We start from the raw sequence: 14,450 nt of genomic DNA, 5'->3' as shown, positions 1-14,450 counted from the left end.
GTGACATACCTCAGTTTTTTGAATAAATTCCATAATGCAAAATATGTTCTTTAGAGGTGGCCAGTCCCATAGTAATCAGGAGATTGGATACAAATGAATCAAGCAATCAAAATTAGCACACATTGCAACTCTTCCTACACGACCCATAATAATAAGGAGAACCAACCATGAAAACAGAATTTATTAGGCACTCACCTACGGTAGCCCAGCCATGACAATTTTCATCCTTATCGGTGCAATCAACATGATTCATCCTAACGCTGATGCTTTTCAGATAAAAGAATTTGATGGCGAACCACAAGTTGCCGTGGAGGATAGGACATTGAGCGTGGTGACAACTCCAATCAGGAGTTGCATTAAGCAATTTCGCCACCGCTGCAGCCTCAACCATGGTCAAACATTCTCTCATTTTCTAAAGATGACTGTCGCTGGTTCAATTGATTTTGGGGGTGGTTTTCTAGATCCCAAATTCTAGTAGCCCAAATCCCTAATTTCTTTCCTTCACAAATTTCGAACAGAAAATGCTAGTACTGGCTCACACAAAGTAAATCGCCCGCAAATCTACCGGCCACAAGCGCCGCACAAGCAGTTGGCGACTAAAACCACCAGGAAATTTGCTCCCGCCATCAGTGGAGTGAAAAAGCCCCACCGCTTCAGCTCTGGCAACACTGCTCTAATAACTGAGACCGTCACCCTCAATGTATTGAGGGAGCTTGTGTCTTGCTTTGCACAGACACACATATGAATTAAAGTACGTAGAGATCCAAGAATAGAAAAAAAGTGAGATGAAGAAATTGTCTGCACGGAAACTTGCTTTGCTCTTACCATTTTGGACGACGTTGGTTTGAGACGCGGCGTTGGGGCAGGCGATTGAGTCTCCATCAGAGTATGATGGACGAACGATAAATGACGGCCGAATCTTCGTGCGACAGTGATGGAATCTGCGAGATGAGAGGGTTGGTTGATGAAAATAGTTTAAAATAATGGGGATTGGGGATTTTTAAATTCTAATTTTAATGGATCGTGGTTAATGCAGTAGTAGTTTGAAAGAACGTGGGAGGGAGAAAACATGGAGAGAGAGAAAATGGCGCTAAAATTTTACCGTTGCACTGATCTTTTATATAATACTAGATTTGCCCATCGTGCGATGCACGATAATAGTTATTATTAAATATATATATATAGTACTCCCTCCGTCTCAAACGAAATATCCTGTTTTCCTTTTTGGGCTGTCCCAAACGAAATGTCATGTTTCATTTTTTGGCAATACACTCTCTCTCTCTATACTTAATATTTAAATAATTTCCATCAACCCACTTTATCTACTTTATACACATTTCTTAATCTCCGTGACGAAAAGAAATAGGACATTTCGTTTGGGACGGAGGGAGTATATAATATTAAATTAGAAAAATTACTAAATACACATAGTTAATTTTGAAATGTTTAATTTTGTACAATAGTTGTACTAAAAAAAATAGAGTAGTACACTAACAAAATAAAAACTTAAATATTTCATAAGATTAATTTTTTAAAACGAACATTTACAAATTTACAGAATAATCACAATTAGTATTTTTGAAGAAGTCATAACTTTTTATATATATAAGATATAGATACTCTTCAATTCAATATTACATGAATAATCTATTAATTTAGGCGAAGACTACATATAGTATTTGTCAAAATTATAGATGCATTACTCATTCAATGAAATCAACCAATTATAAGATCATATATATAAATATATAGTACAATATTGAACTAACAACAATTAATACTACATATAATTAGTAAACTTTTTAGAGCAAACACATGCACTATATTTTAATTTTAAATAGTAAGTGTTAATTTTTTTTTATGAATTTATTTATCTTTATATTCATAATAAAAATTCATACAAATTATTGTTAATAATAATAATTAATTGTATTTGTAAGTGGATAAAGAGACTAATTAATTTTTACGGGCGTCCCAAAATGACAAAAATTGACTATTTTTTGTGGATGGATGGAGTATGATTTATTTTTGAAACAAAAATATATTTCAATTTCCCTTTCTTATAGCCTTAACAATTTTATTTTGAGCTCCATTGTGTTTTCTATATTTCCATTTCATTTTTTTTTTTGTTCTCATCACTTGAGATCTTCACTACTCTTTTTTAAATGTTAATTTTTGTTATGTATAAATATGTATATCATCTCATCACATAATTGATAATCATTAATTTTTACATTTATTTATGATAAATAAAAGCTACTGCATGGTATTAAATTCACCGAAAATAACATGTACTAATAAAATACTAATATTAGTAGAAGACAATTAGAGAATGTAATGTCTGCTAAAGTCGTGGATTAGTTAACGGAAATGGTATATGTCTATTGTTGGCAGTTTTTTAAATATTAATTTCACCCCCTTTAATTGAATTCATTTACAAAATTGCCATCTAAATTGATTTGAAATCAATTTGAAATTGATAACTCCCTTTTTAATATAGTATAGATATAGATATCATATTCATATAAACAAGTCAATGATAGAATTTAAAGTCAAAATTTGAATCAAATTATAAGGAAATTTTAGTTTCATACTTACTTCACCTCCTCGAAAAGATCCGTAAGAATTTTTTTATTTTATTAAAATAGCAACAAACATTTTTGTAGGCCAAAAAATCGCCATCTCAAAGGAGCTACGGAATCTAGAAGGACTGAGGTCAACCAGTACAAGTTCCAAAGGCTTAAATCAAAATTCAGTGCTCTTCTTCACCCGAACTGCATCGAAGCTAATCGGCAAGTCGAAGTTCGTGCAGAATAACCCGCCGGAGCTCATCCCAGAGGAGGACAGGATTGTCAGCCACTTACTCGACATCCTCCGCCCAATGATGAGCTAGATGTTCTGGTTATCGACTCTGATGAACCAGGAAAGGCTATCTGTAGCCTTTATGACATATGAAAATGCAGTTGTGCAGCTAAATGAATAAAATAGAATAACTAAGTGCATGGGTGTAATGCAAAATTAGTTAAGAACTTATGTTGGAATGTTTCATCAAGTGGACCCACATGCCTTTTGTAGGAGGGAGTAGTAACATGTGATGGTCTGCAACACGTCTAGAGAGTAGAGACTTGTCATCATTCAACTAACTTTCTTCATGATCAAAGAAGAGATTGCATACACTAGTAATGAGTCTCATTCTTGCTAATAATAAACAAAATATGTCCAGTCAAGCAAGATGAAGTATTTCACACTGACACCGAAGACATTGTGTTTCTATATAGCTACTTCTGCTGCTGTTTCTAATCAAGTGTAGAACTAAAGCTCATTCTTAAGAAACACATTCTGCTCAGTTCAAACAGCAGACCACGTTTCTTTTTTTAACTCAAACCAACCTCATAACTTCTAAGGGTGCGTTCATAAAATTATCATGAGAAAATGATGGAAATGAAAAGGTGGGAAAATTTTATCATTTCCACTCTTGTTATCTCATGTTCTCTTTGATGGAATTTTTTTTTTCATCTTATACTTCATTTATCCTACACACATGTTCTCTTTATTGGAAAATGATGGATAAATTGTTAAATGACAATATTATCCTTATTATTGACTTACTTATTTTATGTCATACTTCATTTTTTTTATATAATTTTTCTTGCTACCTCCACCCCCACCCCACTACCCCACGCCCCCACCCACCCCCCACCCCCCTCCATTTTTTTTTTTTAAATTTTTCTCGCCACCTCCACCCCACGCCCCCACCCACCCCCTCCCCCCCACCACCCAAAAAAAAATAATAATAATTTTTCTCGCCACCTTCACCCACCTCCCCTACCCCACGCCCCCACCCACCCCCCAACCCCTAATTTTTTTTAAAAACCAACAGAAGCATGTGCAGATAAACCATCAACAATAACAGGTGCACCTACTTGCCTAGCGATGCCAGATAGAACCTCACGATGCCAATATTCATGAGGGAGATAAAATATGCGAACCCATACCAGAGATAATGAGGAGGCAGCCTTGTAAGGATCGAAATTAGGAATCCAAGCTTGCAAGTGAAGAATACCCGTACGTAGACGCCACGTGCTTTTTGTGAAAGCAATCGCTGAATCCTCTGGAGAGAAAAATTTGAGAGTGAAGTAACCTTTCCCCAAAGGTATGATTTGCCACGGAAGAGACGGCCGCCATAGAGAATGCAACTCAGCGTGAAGATCATCAAGCGAACCTAGGACGGTCGCCTTTGCGCAGAAGAATTCTTCCATGAAGAGCATGATTGAATGATCGAACCTTCCGCTGATGGAAGGTTTCAGAAATAATAAGACAAGGCTTGTCATTTAGCAAAGTCGACCTAAGGACAGCGAAGTCATGTGCCGGAGCGTCGGCAGGCCGGCCAACCTTAGATTTGACCGTGGAAGCAAAGGATCTATGAGAGGTCTTAGCGGACGAAATGCCATGTTTGGCCCCCAGTTGCTTAAGCGAACGATTTTCAGTTCTGAAAAAAGAACTCCGGCTTTCTTTGCGTGAGACGCCTCCTCAACCCCGAAAACGATGGCAGACCGGAGCAAACTGCCATCAACGTGAGGCTGCTGCTCGCATCGAACATTAGTCACCGCAGGAAGGCTTGGAGCAACTTGAGTAGAACTCTGGTCCTGAACCCTAGTAACAATAGGGTTTTCCATGTTGAGAGTAGGCGGCGGCAGCAAAATCGTAGTAGCCGGCGGAACAACGGTGGTGATGGCTGCGACGTTCACCTTTGGATTCGAGCGATAACCACGCTGAGAATCATTCGTCTGAGGAAGTGCTGAGCGGTGGCGTGGAAACCCTAGGAACTGGTGGCGCGGAAACCCTAGAAGATGACGGCGCCTCCAAAGCAATTTCCGGAAACATGGCAGCAATCTCATTGATGGCCACAACGTCGAAACTAACGACAACCATGGACGCTGGCAAACTGGCCGAGAACGGAGCGAAAGAACGTGGCGAAACTCGAGTGTAGTTGTTGGAAATATGCGGGAAGGAACCGTGAGAAGGAATACCGGCCATGGGAAGGGCTGACCGGAGAAAGCCGATAGCCGATCAGCAAAGGCCGGCGGCCGGGAAAACTAGGGAGAACTGTAGGAGGCATCGCTGAAAGAGATGCATCGCTCAAAAGGGCGGATTCTTCAAAAAATATTTTAACTTTCACTTGATGAATACATAATGAATTCAATATTCTTTAAAAAATATTTGTAGTTGTGAATTCATTTAAAACTTGAATTCACAACTAACAATATTTCTAGTTGTGAATTCACAACTAGAAATATTGTTAGTTGTGAATTCACGACCAACAATATTTCTAGTTGTGAATTCACGCTAATTCACGACTAAATATTTTTAGTTGTGAATTCATTTAAAACTTGAATTCGCAACTAATGTTATTTATAGTTGTGAATTCACGACCAACAATATTTCTAGTTGTTAATTTATTTAAAACTTGAATTTACAACTTAATGTTTGAATTCACTACCAGATCTTTGAATTCACAACTTAATATTCTTGAATTCACAACTAAATCTATGAATTCACAACTTAATATTTTTAAATTCACAACTAGATCTATAAATTCACAATCAACTCTACAATTCAAATTTAGAAAATTTACAACCTAACTCTATTGCTGGTTGTGAATTCAAATTTTAAAATTTAAATTCACAACTAGAAAATTCACAACCAACTCTCTCTCTCTCTCTCTCTCTCTCTCTCTCTCTCTCTCTCTCTCTCTCTCTCTCTATTTTGAATCCGGCGCCACATCGCTTAAAGTCGACGAACTCGCCGTTGAATGCTTGCCACCGCCATAATTAATTGAAACTCATAATTGATAATTAATTAATTGGAACATTTTGGTTAATGTTCTTGAATTTACGATCAAGTCTATGAATTCACAACTTGATATTCTTAAAATCACAATCACAATTATGAATTCACAACCATATCTATGAATTCACAACTAATTGTTCTGGAATTCACAACCAACTCTATTGCTTGTTGTGAATTCAAATTTTAAAATTTGAATTCACAACTAGTTGTTTTGGTTGTGAAATCAAACTTTAAAATTCAAATTCACGACTACTTGAATTCACAACCAAAATAAATCCTGGTTGTGAATTCGAACTTTAAAATTCAAATTTACGAATAATTGAATTCACAACCAAAAAGCTCGAATTCACAATTACTTGTTTTGGTTGTGAATTCAAATTTTAAAATTTAAATTTACGATTATTTGAATTCACAACCAAAATAAATCCTGATTGTGAATTCGAGTTTTAAAGCTCAAATTCACAATTAGTTGTTTTGGTTGTGAATCCAAACTTTAAAATTTAAAGTCATGACTACTTGAATTCACAACCAAAATAAATCATGGTTGTGAATTCGAGTTTAAAGCTTGAATTCACAACTATGATTTATTTTGGTTGTGAATTATAGTAGTCGTGAATTTAAACTTTAAAGTTTGGATTCACAACCAAAACAACTATTATTTTGGTTGTGAATTCTAGAATTGCTAGTGTTAGTTGTGAATTTGAGTTTTAAACTTCGAATTCACAACCAACTCTATTGCTAGTCGTAAATTTACAACTAATGTTTTTAGTTGTGAATTCAAACTTTTAAACTCAAATTCACAACTACTTGAATTCACAACCAAAATAAATTCTGGTTGTGAATTCACTTGCATAGTTGTGAATTCACAACCAAAAAATTCTGATTGTAAATTCCACTTGGTTGTGAAATGCGGAAATTTTTTAAAGGGTAGTGTTTGAAGGGGTAAAATGGTAAGTGTGAGTATTTTTTTAAGTTTTTATCTTAGTGGCTAATTTTTAATTTTACTAAAGGAAAGTGGGTATTTTCAAAATTCACTCTTTAAAAAATTTATATTTATTTATATAATATTAAATTTATAATACATATAATATTTCTCGTGCATCGCACGTGAGGCGTACTAATTTATATAACATTAATAAATAATTAAATTTTAAATATAAAAATTACTTTAAAATAATATTTATTATTAAAAAAATATTATCTCTTGTGCTTGGCACTGAGTAAAACTAGTTTTAACTTCAAAAGACAATAATAGTAGACTAGTAGTTAAGCGTAAAGAGGTTTATATTAGTTAAGCTTGAAGAGATTTATATTCAATTCAAAATTCATTGAAGTTTCAAAAATGTTAATGCATCACTATTTTATTTTCAAACTTAACAAAAGCATAACACTGATTAGCTATCAATTTAACATGTGCCTGTGTCATGGGATATGTATACTTGTACATCAATTTCGATTAAAAAAATTATTTCAAAACAAAAACGAGTATAAATAATCATCATATCTATGGTCAAGGACCCAAGGTCAAGAAAGTAACGACAGAAAAATAACAATACTCCCTCCGTCCCGGTATTAATGGCTCGTTTCTTTTCGGCACGGGTATTAAGGAGAGATATATTAGGAGATAAAGTGTATGTCCCACATCTTTAATGTTATGATTAATTAATTTTAAATATTATTAACAAAAGAAAATCTCATCCATCCAATATTATGATGTTGCTGTCGCCGGCGCTTTCATCACCGGCGAGGCCGGTGGCGCCGCCGTCGTCCCTTCACCTCTTCGTCACCCTCCACCCCAAAAAAACAGAAATGTGATGAAGATCTGACAATTTCCTTGTGCAAAAAAGTTTCTTTAAGCAATTTATTTTAAACGATGAAGCAGACATCCACAAAATTCATATTTCAAGCATAATCATCTCAATCAGGATTTCTTTCCACCGATGATTTGTTCTCAGGAGTCAGGTCTCTGAACTTGAATCAAAAGCTAAATGAATAAAATTAAGAAAACCCAGGACCAACTAAAGATTTGACGGAAGTGAAGGAGACGCCGCAGATCTGGCAGAAGTGGAGGAGCCATAGATCTGGCGGAGGTGGAGAGATGCCGCCGCACCTATCGCCACGCCTGAAACCCCTTTCCGTCCTGCTCTCTATTTCTCTCTCTGCTCTGTGAGGGCGACAGAGACGGGAGCGCGTAGGCGGCACACCAGTGGAGAAAATGAGAGGGTGGAGGTAAACGAACCAGTGGAGGAAAGAGGAGGACGGAGGCTGCGAACTGGAAGCGGCGATGTTGGTGGTGGTGGAGGGACGACGGATGGGAAATGAGAAGTAGAGAGAGGATGAGGGATGAGCCTGACTGTGGGGAATCGAGAAGTGAAAAATTAGGTGGGGGAGAAAAGATTAGGGTATGATATGCTAATTAAGATTATGGTTGGATAGGATTTTAATTAACATTAATCACTCCCTTATTTTTTCCAAAATAGGAAATGTGCCATCAATAGCGGGACAACCCAAAAAGGAAAACGTGCCATTATTAACGGGACGGAGGGAGTATATAACATGCACTTTACCCCAAAACTTACGAATTATACCCTAATTTTTAAATTTTCCACGATTTTTTTATCAGCAATTCTTGAATTTAAAGGGTTAAATAATTTTTTCATGCTTTTTTCTTCGGTGAAGCTCCGAGCTCGACCTGTCGCCTACGTAGTAATACCGAGGTGATATGGCGCCTACTTAAACTGATAAAATGACACTTAGAACAAAAAAAAAAAAAAACCATTTTCTTCCCCACAAGAGGATCGCCGGCAGCCATTGGCTCCCTCCATTACAGCCGCCACCACATGTGGCTGTTCTTCCACCGCCGCCGTCTTCGGAGGATGACATCTTCTCCACTGCCTCAACTTCCACTCCTCTATCACTGCCGCCGCTGCCATTCCAGACGTCGATTTTCCTCTTCACCCTTGGCATCACCGTTCCAGACCTCGCGCCAGCCAACCTCCGATACATCGTCCACCACCGCCTCTCTCCCCCACCACCACAGCTCTCTCACTCTGTTGCCTCTAGGGATGACAATTTATCCGCGGTGTAATGGATACCCGCGAAAACCCGAACCTATTAGGGTGGGTTTGAGAGGCATTTGATATCCACGGATAGTTTCGTGGTTGCAATTCACTATCCATTTAGTTCGTTGGTATGGGTTTGGATACTTACTATCCATACCCGTGAAACCCGTTTACCCGCGAAAAATATCCGCTAAAATACCCGCCAATTATCCGTGAAATACCCGTCAATTACCCGATAAATTTGTTATAAATTTATAATTAAATTTTATTTCACGGTTATTCAATGGATAGTGGATGGCGGGTATCTGACGGATAGTCGGTGGCGGGTATCCGACGGATAGTGGGTGGTGAGTATTCGACGGATAGCGGGTGGCGAATACCCGAGGGGTAGCGGGTTCGTGGATACCCGACGGGTAACGGGTATCTTCGGGTGGCGGGTTTGGATACCATTTGATATCCATTGATGGTTTCGTGGTTAAAAATCACTATCCATTTAGTTCGTGGGTATGGGTATGGATTGTCACTATCCGTACCCGTCGTACCCGATTGCCATCCCTAGTTGCCTCTGAGGAGCTTCGCCGTCGTTTTACCCACCACCATCACTAGATCCGCCGCCTTCCTCTTCCCCAACCGCCCCCGCAAGTTCTGTCGCATCAAGCCCCCTCTCTCTCCACCATCCTCTCCCACCACCATCACCAGATCACGCTACCACCAACCACCCCCACAGATCCGCCGCCTCCTAGATCGAGCAGTGGGGTTTTTTCCATGGATCAAGCAATTAGGGTTCTCTCCCAAATCCTCGAGCCTTACACCAAGGAATAGCTCCGCCACCTTGATGTCTTGGAGGCTGGGAATCTGGGAGGCATGGTTGGGTTGGGCTCGACTGTCAGGTGAGCTCGATTTTCGGCGAACTTGACCCCCAACTGAGAGAGATAGATTTTTTCGGCGAGCTCAACCCCCCAACTGAGAGATAGAGAGAGAGATTTGGGCTCAAAACGACGTCGTTTTACCCCCCCAACTAAACGACATCGGTTTGGTTTCCGTCCGGCGATGCCATGTCATATTTTAGGTCACCTAAAAATGTCATGTCAGCTATGAATTTGGGAATTTTTAAAAAGCATGGAAAAATTGTTTAACCCCTTAAAATTCAAGGAATTAATGATAAAAAAAAAAGTTCATAAAAAATTTGAAAGGGATATTTGCCGTAAAATACACGAACTTTCAATAAATTTTGATTTTTCCCATAACCTTTAAAATTTGAAAAAAAAATACACAATCTTTCGATTTTTTCTAATTTTTCCCACGAGTATGAAATACTCTCAAATAGAAGCTGATTTTAAGGCTTTTGACTTAGATTTTTTAGGTATCAAAAAATCTAAGTCAAAAGCCATAAAATCAGCTTCTATTTGAGAGTATTTTATACTCGTGGGAAAAATTATAAAAATCGAAATGTTGAGTATTTTTTTTCAAATTTTAAAAGTTATGAGAAAAATCAGAATTTATTGAAAGTTCGTGTATTTTATGGCAAATATTTCAATTTGAAAATTGGGTATAGTTTATGTTTGGCGTAATTAACCCTAAAAATATGATACTCTCGTAATTACTTGAGACAAAGCCAAAACAATTTCTATCAAACATTCCCCTCAAAAAAAAAAATTCTATCAAACACTCCAAAAGACTCCACTCCACCTATTCACATTTACACTTAAAAAATTCAACACCAATATCTAGAATACAAAAATTGAAATGCATCATTCATACCTAGATTCGTATGTCCATCTTCCATTTTCAGTTGTTATTCATCCATTCCTCCAAATGAGCAACATCATAAGTAGTATGAACTCCTACCAAGAGATAGTAAACCACCATCACCGCGCTACATATCAAGAACCGCCAGATCGCCGTCGTCCCAAGAGACCCTATCAGGAAAATATTCATAGCAATCGACAGAGATGGCAGCCACGGAACGAGAGGGACGCCCCAGACCTTGGCAGTCCTATGCTGCGACGTCGAGGCCATTCCTGCCGTCGCCAACGCCAACAGCCCTCCGCACACAACGTATCCTACCAAACCCCTCTTGTTGGAGCTCCAAAGAATCGTAATCCCAAGAGACGATCCAAGGATCACGAGCAAGGAAGCCGTGAACTTGATGACATCGCGCTTTGGGGTGACATCCTTGACGTAGTATCTCCTCACGAGCAAGGCCACGGCCATGAGCATGAAAATGAAGAGCGTGCTGAATGAGAGAACGCTCGCAAGCACGTCCAAGCTGGTGAAGAAGGCGAGCACGCTGCTGACCGTGGTGGTGAGGAGGGTGGCGTATATGGGCGTCCCTGTCTTGGGATGGATCAAGGCGAAGAAAGGAGGGATCATGTGCGATCTAGCTATCTGAGTGGTGTATCGAGCTTGCCCCATTGATCCCACAAGCATGCTCGTCGTCATCCCTTTCAGAGCAACAATGCCGACCAGATACTTGGCCCATTTGAACCCGATCCGATCGAACACCACCGAGTACGGCGCATTCCGGTCCACCTCGGTGTACTTCACCATCATCACCAACACCAACGACATCAAGCAATACACCACGGTCACCAGCGACATCGACCCAACCAATCCAACCGGTATATCCCTCGACGGCTTCTTCACTTCCTCCGCCATGTTCGCCACCATGTCGAAGCCGGTGTACGACCAGTAAACAACGGCCGCCGCCGTGAACACCCCTTCCGCGCCATAGGGGAAGAAGGGGACCAAATTCTCGCTCTTCCCGTTAATGAAACCGAATATAATGATGAATACAATCACAGCAGCGCTGAAGATAGAGCTAACCCAATTCAGCACCGATGAATGCTTCGTTCCCGTCATCGCGATTCCGTTCACAACCAACAAAATCAATACAGCGAGAGGATCCAACACATTGAACCCTTCAGCCAAGGAATTGATCCTAAATCTCAGAAAATCGGGATTGCTGCTAAATAGGCTAGCGAGATAAGACGACCAGGAGCGCCCTAATCCGGCGGCGCCGACGAGCCCCTCCAGCAAGATGTTCCCGGCGGCGATGAAAGCGATGAAATCCCCCAATTCGATGCGGAGGAAAGAGAAAGATCCACCGGCGACGGGGATCTCGACGGCGAATTCAGTGTAACAGAAGACAGAGAGAAGAGCGGACAAACCGGAGACGGCGTAGGCGAGGACGATGGCGGGGCCGGCGTGGTCGCGTGTCTCCAAGCCGGTGATGCTGAAGATGCCGGAGCCGACGACGGAGCCGAAGCCGAGCCAGATGAGGTCCCACCACGTGAGGCACTTCTTCATCTCATTCTCGGACTGTTTCTTGGCCTCGACGAGCTCGTCGGCCTCGGAGGTGCGGCCGAGGAGGCGGTCTCTGAGGCGGAGGGGGGTCTTGGTGAGGGCGGCGAGGTAGGTGCCGGAGTTCTGGAAGGAGGGTTCGGGGAAGAAGTCCTGCTTGCTGAATCGCCAGTAGGATTTTCCGGTGGCGTCGGAGGGATTCATGGTGAGGGGGGATGTGAGGTCGTCCAGATTTTGACTTTCATTGGTGTTAGTGTATCCCATTTATGAAGAGCAATGAAGATTTTTAGGCAGAAAGGTAATGGAGTGATTGGCGAATTTGGAAACGGATTCCAGATTTGCATCAGTCGAGATTCGAAATTCAGTAGAATTGAGTTATGAAGAGAAGTCTCGTGTACCTAATATTTTCAGCTGACATTAATACAACTGTGACTTGTTTATTTGTTATGTCGATTTCAATATTTCAGATTCAACGATTAAAATGTGGTAGAACCGTAGAAGGGCAAAACCGGTATCTTATGACAATGTGGGGAATTGAGGAAATGTATTTATTACACTTACTAGCGTATAACCCGTCGTGGGTCATTATTTTATAATTTATAATAAATTTTATTGTTAATTATTATTTTAATTTGATATTATCTGTAGAAGTTTTAGTGTGACATATTTTTTTATATCTTTTTTTTTTATTGTAGAATGAATACTTAAACAATTATTAGTGTTATGTACAACATATAAAGAAATTAAATCGTAGAACATTAGGCCATAATTTAGTTACGAAAAGTAAAGTTAACGGTACTCAACACAACAACTCACTAAACAGGCAATTGGTCACATCTTCAAAAGCAAGCAAGTACAACAGTAATTTTCAATTCCTCACTTCAAACCTGAATCTACAATAACATTCATAAGCTTTAGCTTGAAGATGAAGTTTCTAAATCCAGAATTGTAGATCCGCACATAGCCTCTGCAAGTAAAAGATACAATATACATAAGCAATTTTCATACATAGAAATCCAACACTCATTCCCATCCATCTAGAATAGCAATGTTAAGTAAATAACATTATAAATATTTAATGAATGCTAGTGGTCTATAAAGATATGAATAAGATGATCAAAGGTAGTTCGTTCTTACCTTTCAAGTGGTCGACCTTGGCCATCTGAAAATTGGGTTTGTTCCCCACTACTTGAAAATTTTGTATCATAGTTATATTTCCCTCTCTCAAAAGAGGCATAAACTTTGCTTTATTTCCAACAGAGATAGATAGGGCTGGTAATTCGGTCCCGGTTATCCGATTAAAATCGTAACCGAACCGAAAAAATCGGTTATCGATTTCGGTTCGGTTATCGGTTAATTTTATTGGGGTTAACCGGTTAATCGGTTTAACCGGTCAACCGATCGGTTAAACCGATTAACCTGGTTTAATTTATAGATTAATTAACACATTTAATTTTGTATTTACATTTACTAAAAATTGTAAAAAACTAGGGCTGGCCGGATCTCAATTCTCAAACAGCTTTCAACTTTCACGCCTCCTTCTCCAGGCCCTCCACGCCCTTCGGCCACTTCCCGTCTGCCTTTGCACCCTCCGACGACCGGAGCCTCATCCCACCGCGCCCATCTCCCTCTGCACCCTCCAGCGCCGCCGCGCCCTCCTCTGCCTTGGGCCCCTTCGGCCCTTCCCGTCTGCCCTCTGCACCGTCCAGCGCCGCCGCGCCCTCCTTTGCCTTTCGGCCCCTTGGCCCTTCCCGTCTGCCTCTGTACCCTCCGGCGACTGGAGCATCGTCCAACCACGCCCATCTCCCTCTGGACCCACCAGCGCTGCCCCCAACTCCCTCTGCAGTCTGCACAGCAACACAGTCGCCACCCTCGTGGGCCCCCTCCCGCCCTCCCGCTCCGACCTCCATTTTCTCAGGTTCGTAAAAAGTTTCCATCTTTGGTTAGATGTCGTAAAAATGGTTTCTTTGCTCTGCAAATAGCTCAGATGTCGTAAAGATTCGATCTTTTTTATTGTTCATTGGATTCAGTTTGTGTTGGTATGGATTTGTGTTGTGAATTTGTGATGAATTCAGTTTTTTTGTTGTTATTCTTGCACTGTAGTCTGAAACCAAACTTTTTCAATTCAGTTTTTATTGTTCTTATAATTTGTGATGAATTTGTACACTGTTGGTATGTACTTTGTCGGGTTCTTCGAAAATGTGGCAGTTGAGTTGATGGATACAATGTGTAGTA

The 14,450-nt window shown here is 39.9% G+C and overlaps 2 protein-coding genes across 2 annotated transcripts; both read right to left on the bottom strand.

The window, feature by feature from the left end:
- Nucleotides 1-7,336: 7,336 nt before the first annotated feature.
- Nucleotides 7,337-12,667, bottom strand: LOC131026426 (cationic amino acid transporter 8, vacuolar). The gene is made up of 2 exons (XM_057956291.1): nt 10,674-12,667; nt 7,337-9,986 (listed from the first exon to the last, which is right to left on the bottom strand). Exon 1 carries the CDS (start codon nt 12,477-12,479, stop codon nt 10,701-10,703), a length of 1,779 nt encoding a protein of 592 aa, XP_057812274.1. The 5' UTR covers nt 12,480-12,667; the 3' UTR covers nt 7,337-9,986; nt 10,674-10,700.
- Nucleotides 12,668-13,744: 1,077 nt separating this feature from the next.
- On the bottom strand, nt 13,745-14,152 carry LOC131025791 (glycine-rich cell wall structural protein 1.0-like). The gene has a single exon (XM_057955579.1). The coding sequence runs from the start codon at nt 14,150-14,152 to the stop codon at nt 13,745-13,747; it is 408 nt and encodes a 135-aa protein (XP_057811562.1).
- Between the last annotated feature and the right edge of the window lie 298 nt (nt 14,153-14,450).

Source organism: Salvia miltiorrhiza, chromosome 5 (assembly GCF_028751815.1).
Source record: "Salvia miltiorrhiza cultivar Shanhuang (shh) chromosome 5, IMPLAD_Smil_shh, whole genome shotgun sequence".
NCBI lineage: Eukaryota > Viridiplantae > Streptophyta > Magnoliopsida > Lamiales > Lamiaceae > Salvia > Salvia miltiorrhiza.
This window is presented reverse-complemented; position numbering and strand designations above follow the sequence as displayed.

Bases quoted from the DNA above. Each gene is read 5' to 3' on its own strand.
- LOC131026426 (XM_057956291.1), bottom strand. From the start codon at position 12,479: ATGGGATACACTAACACCAATGAAAGTCAAAATCTGGACGACCTCACA.
- LOC131025791 (XM_057955579.1), bottom strand. From the start codon at position 14,152: ATGGAAACTTTTTACGAACCTGAGAAAATGGAGGTCGGAGCGGGAGGG.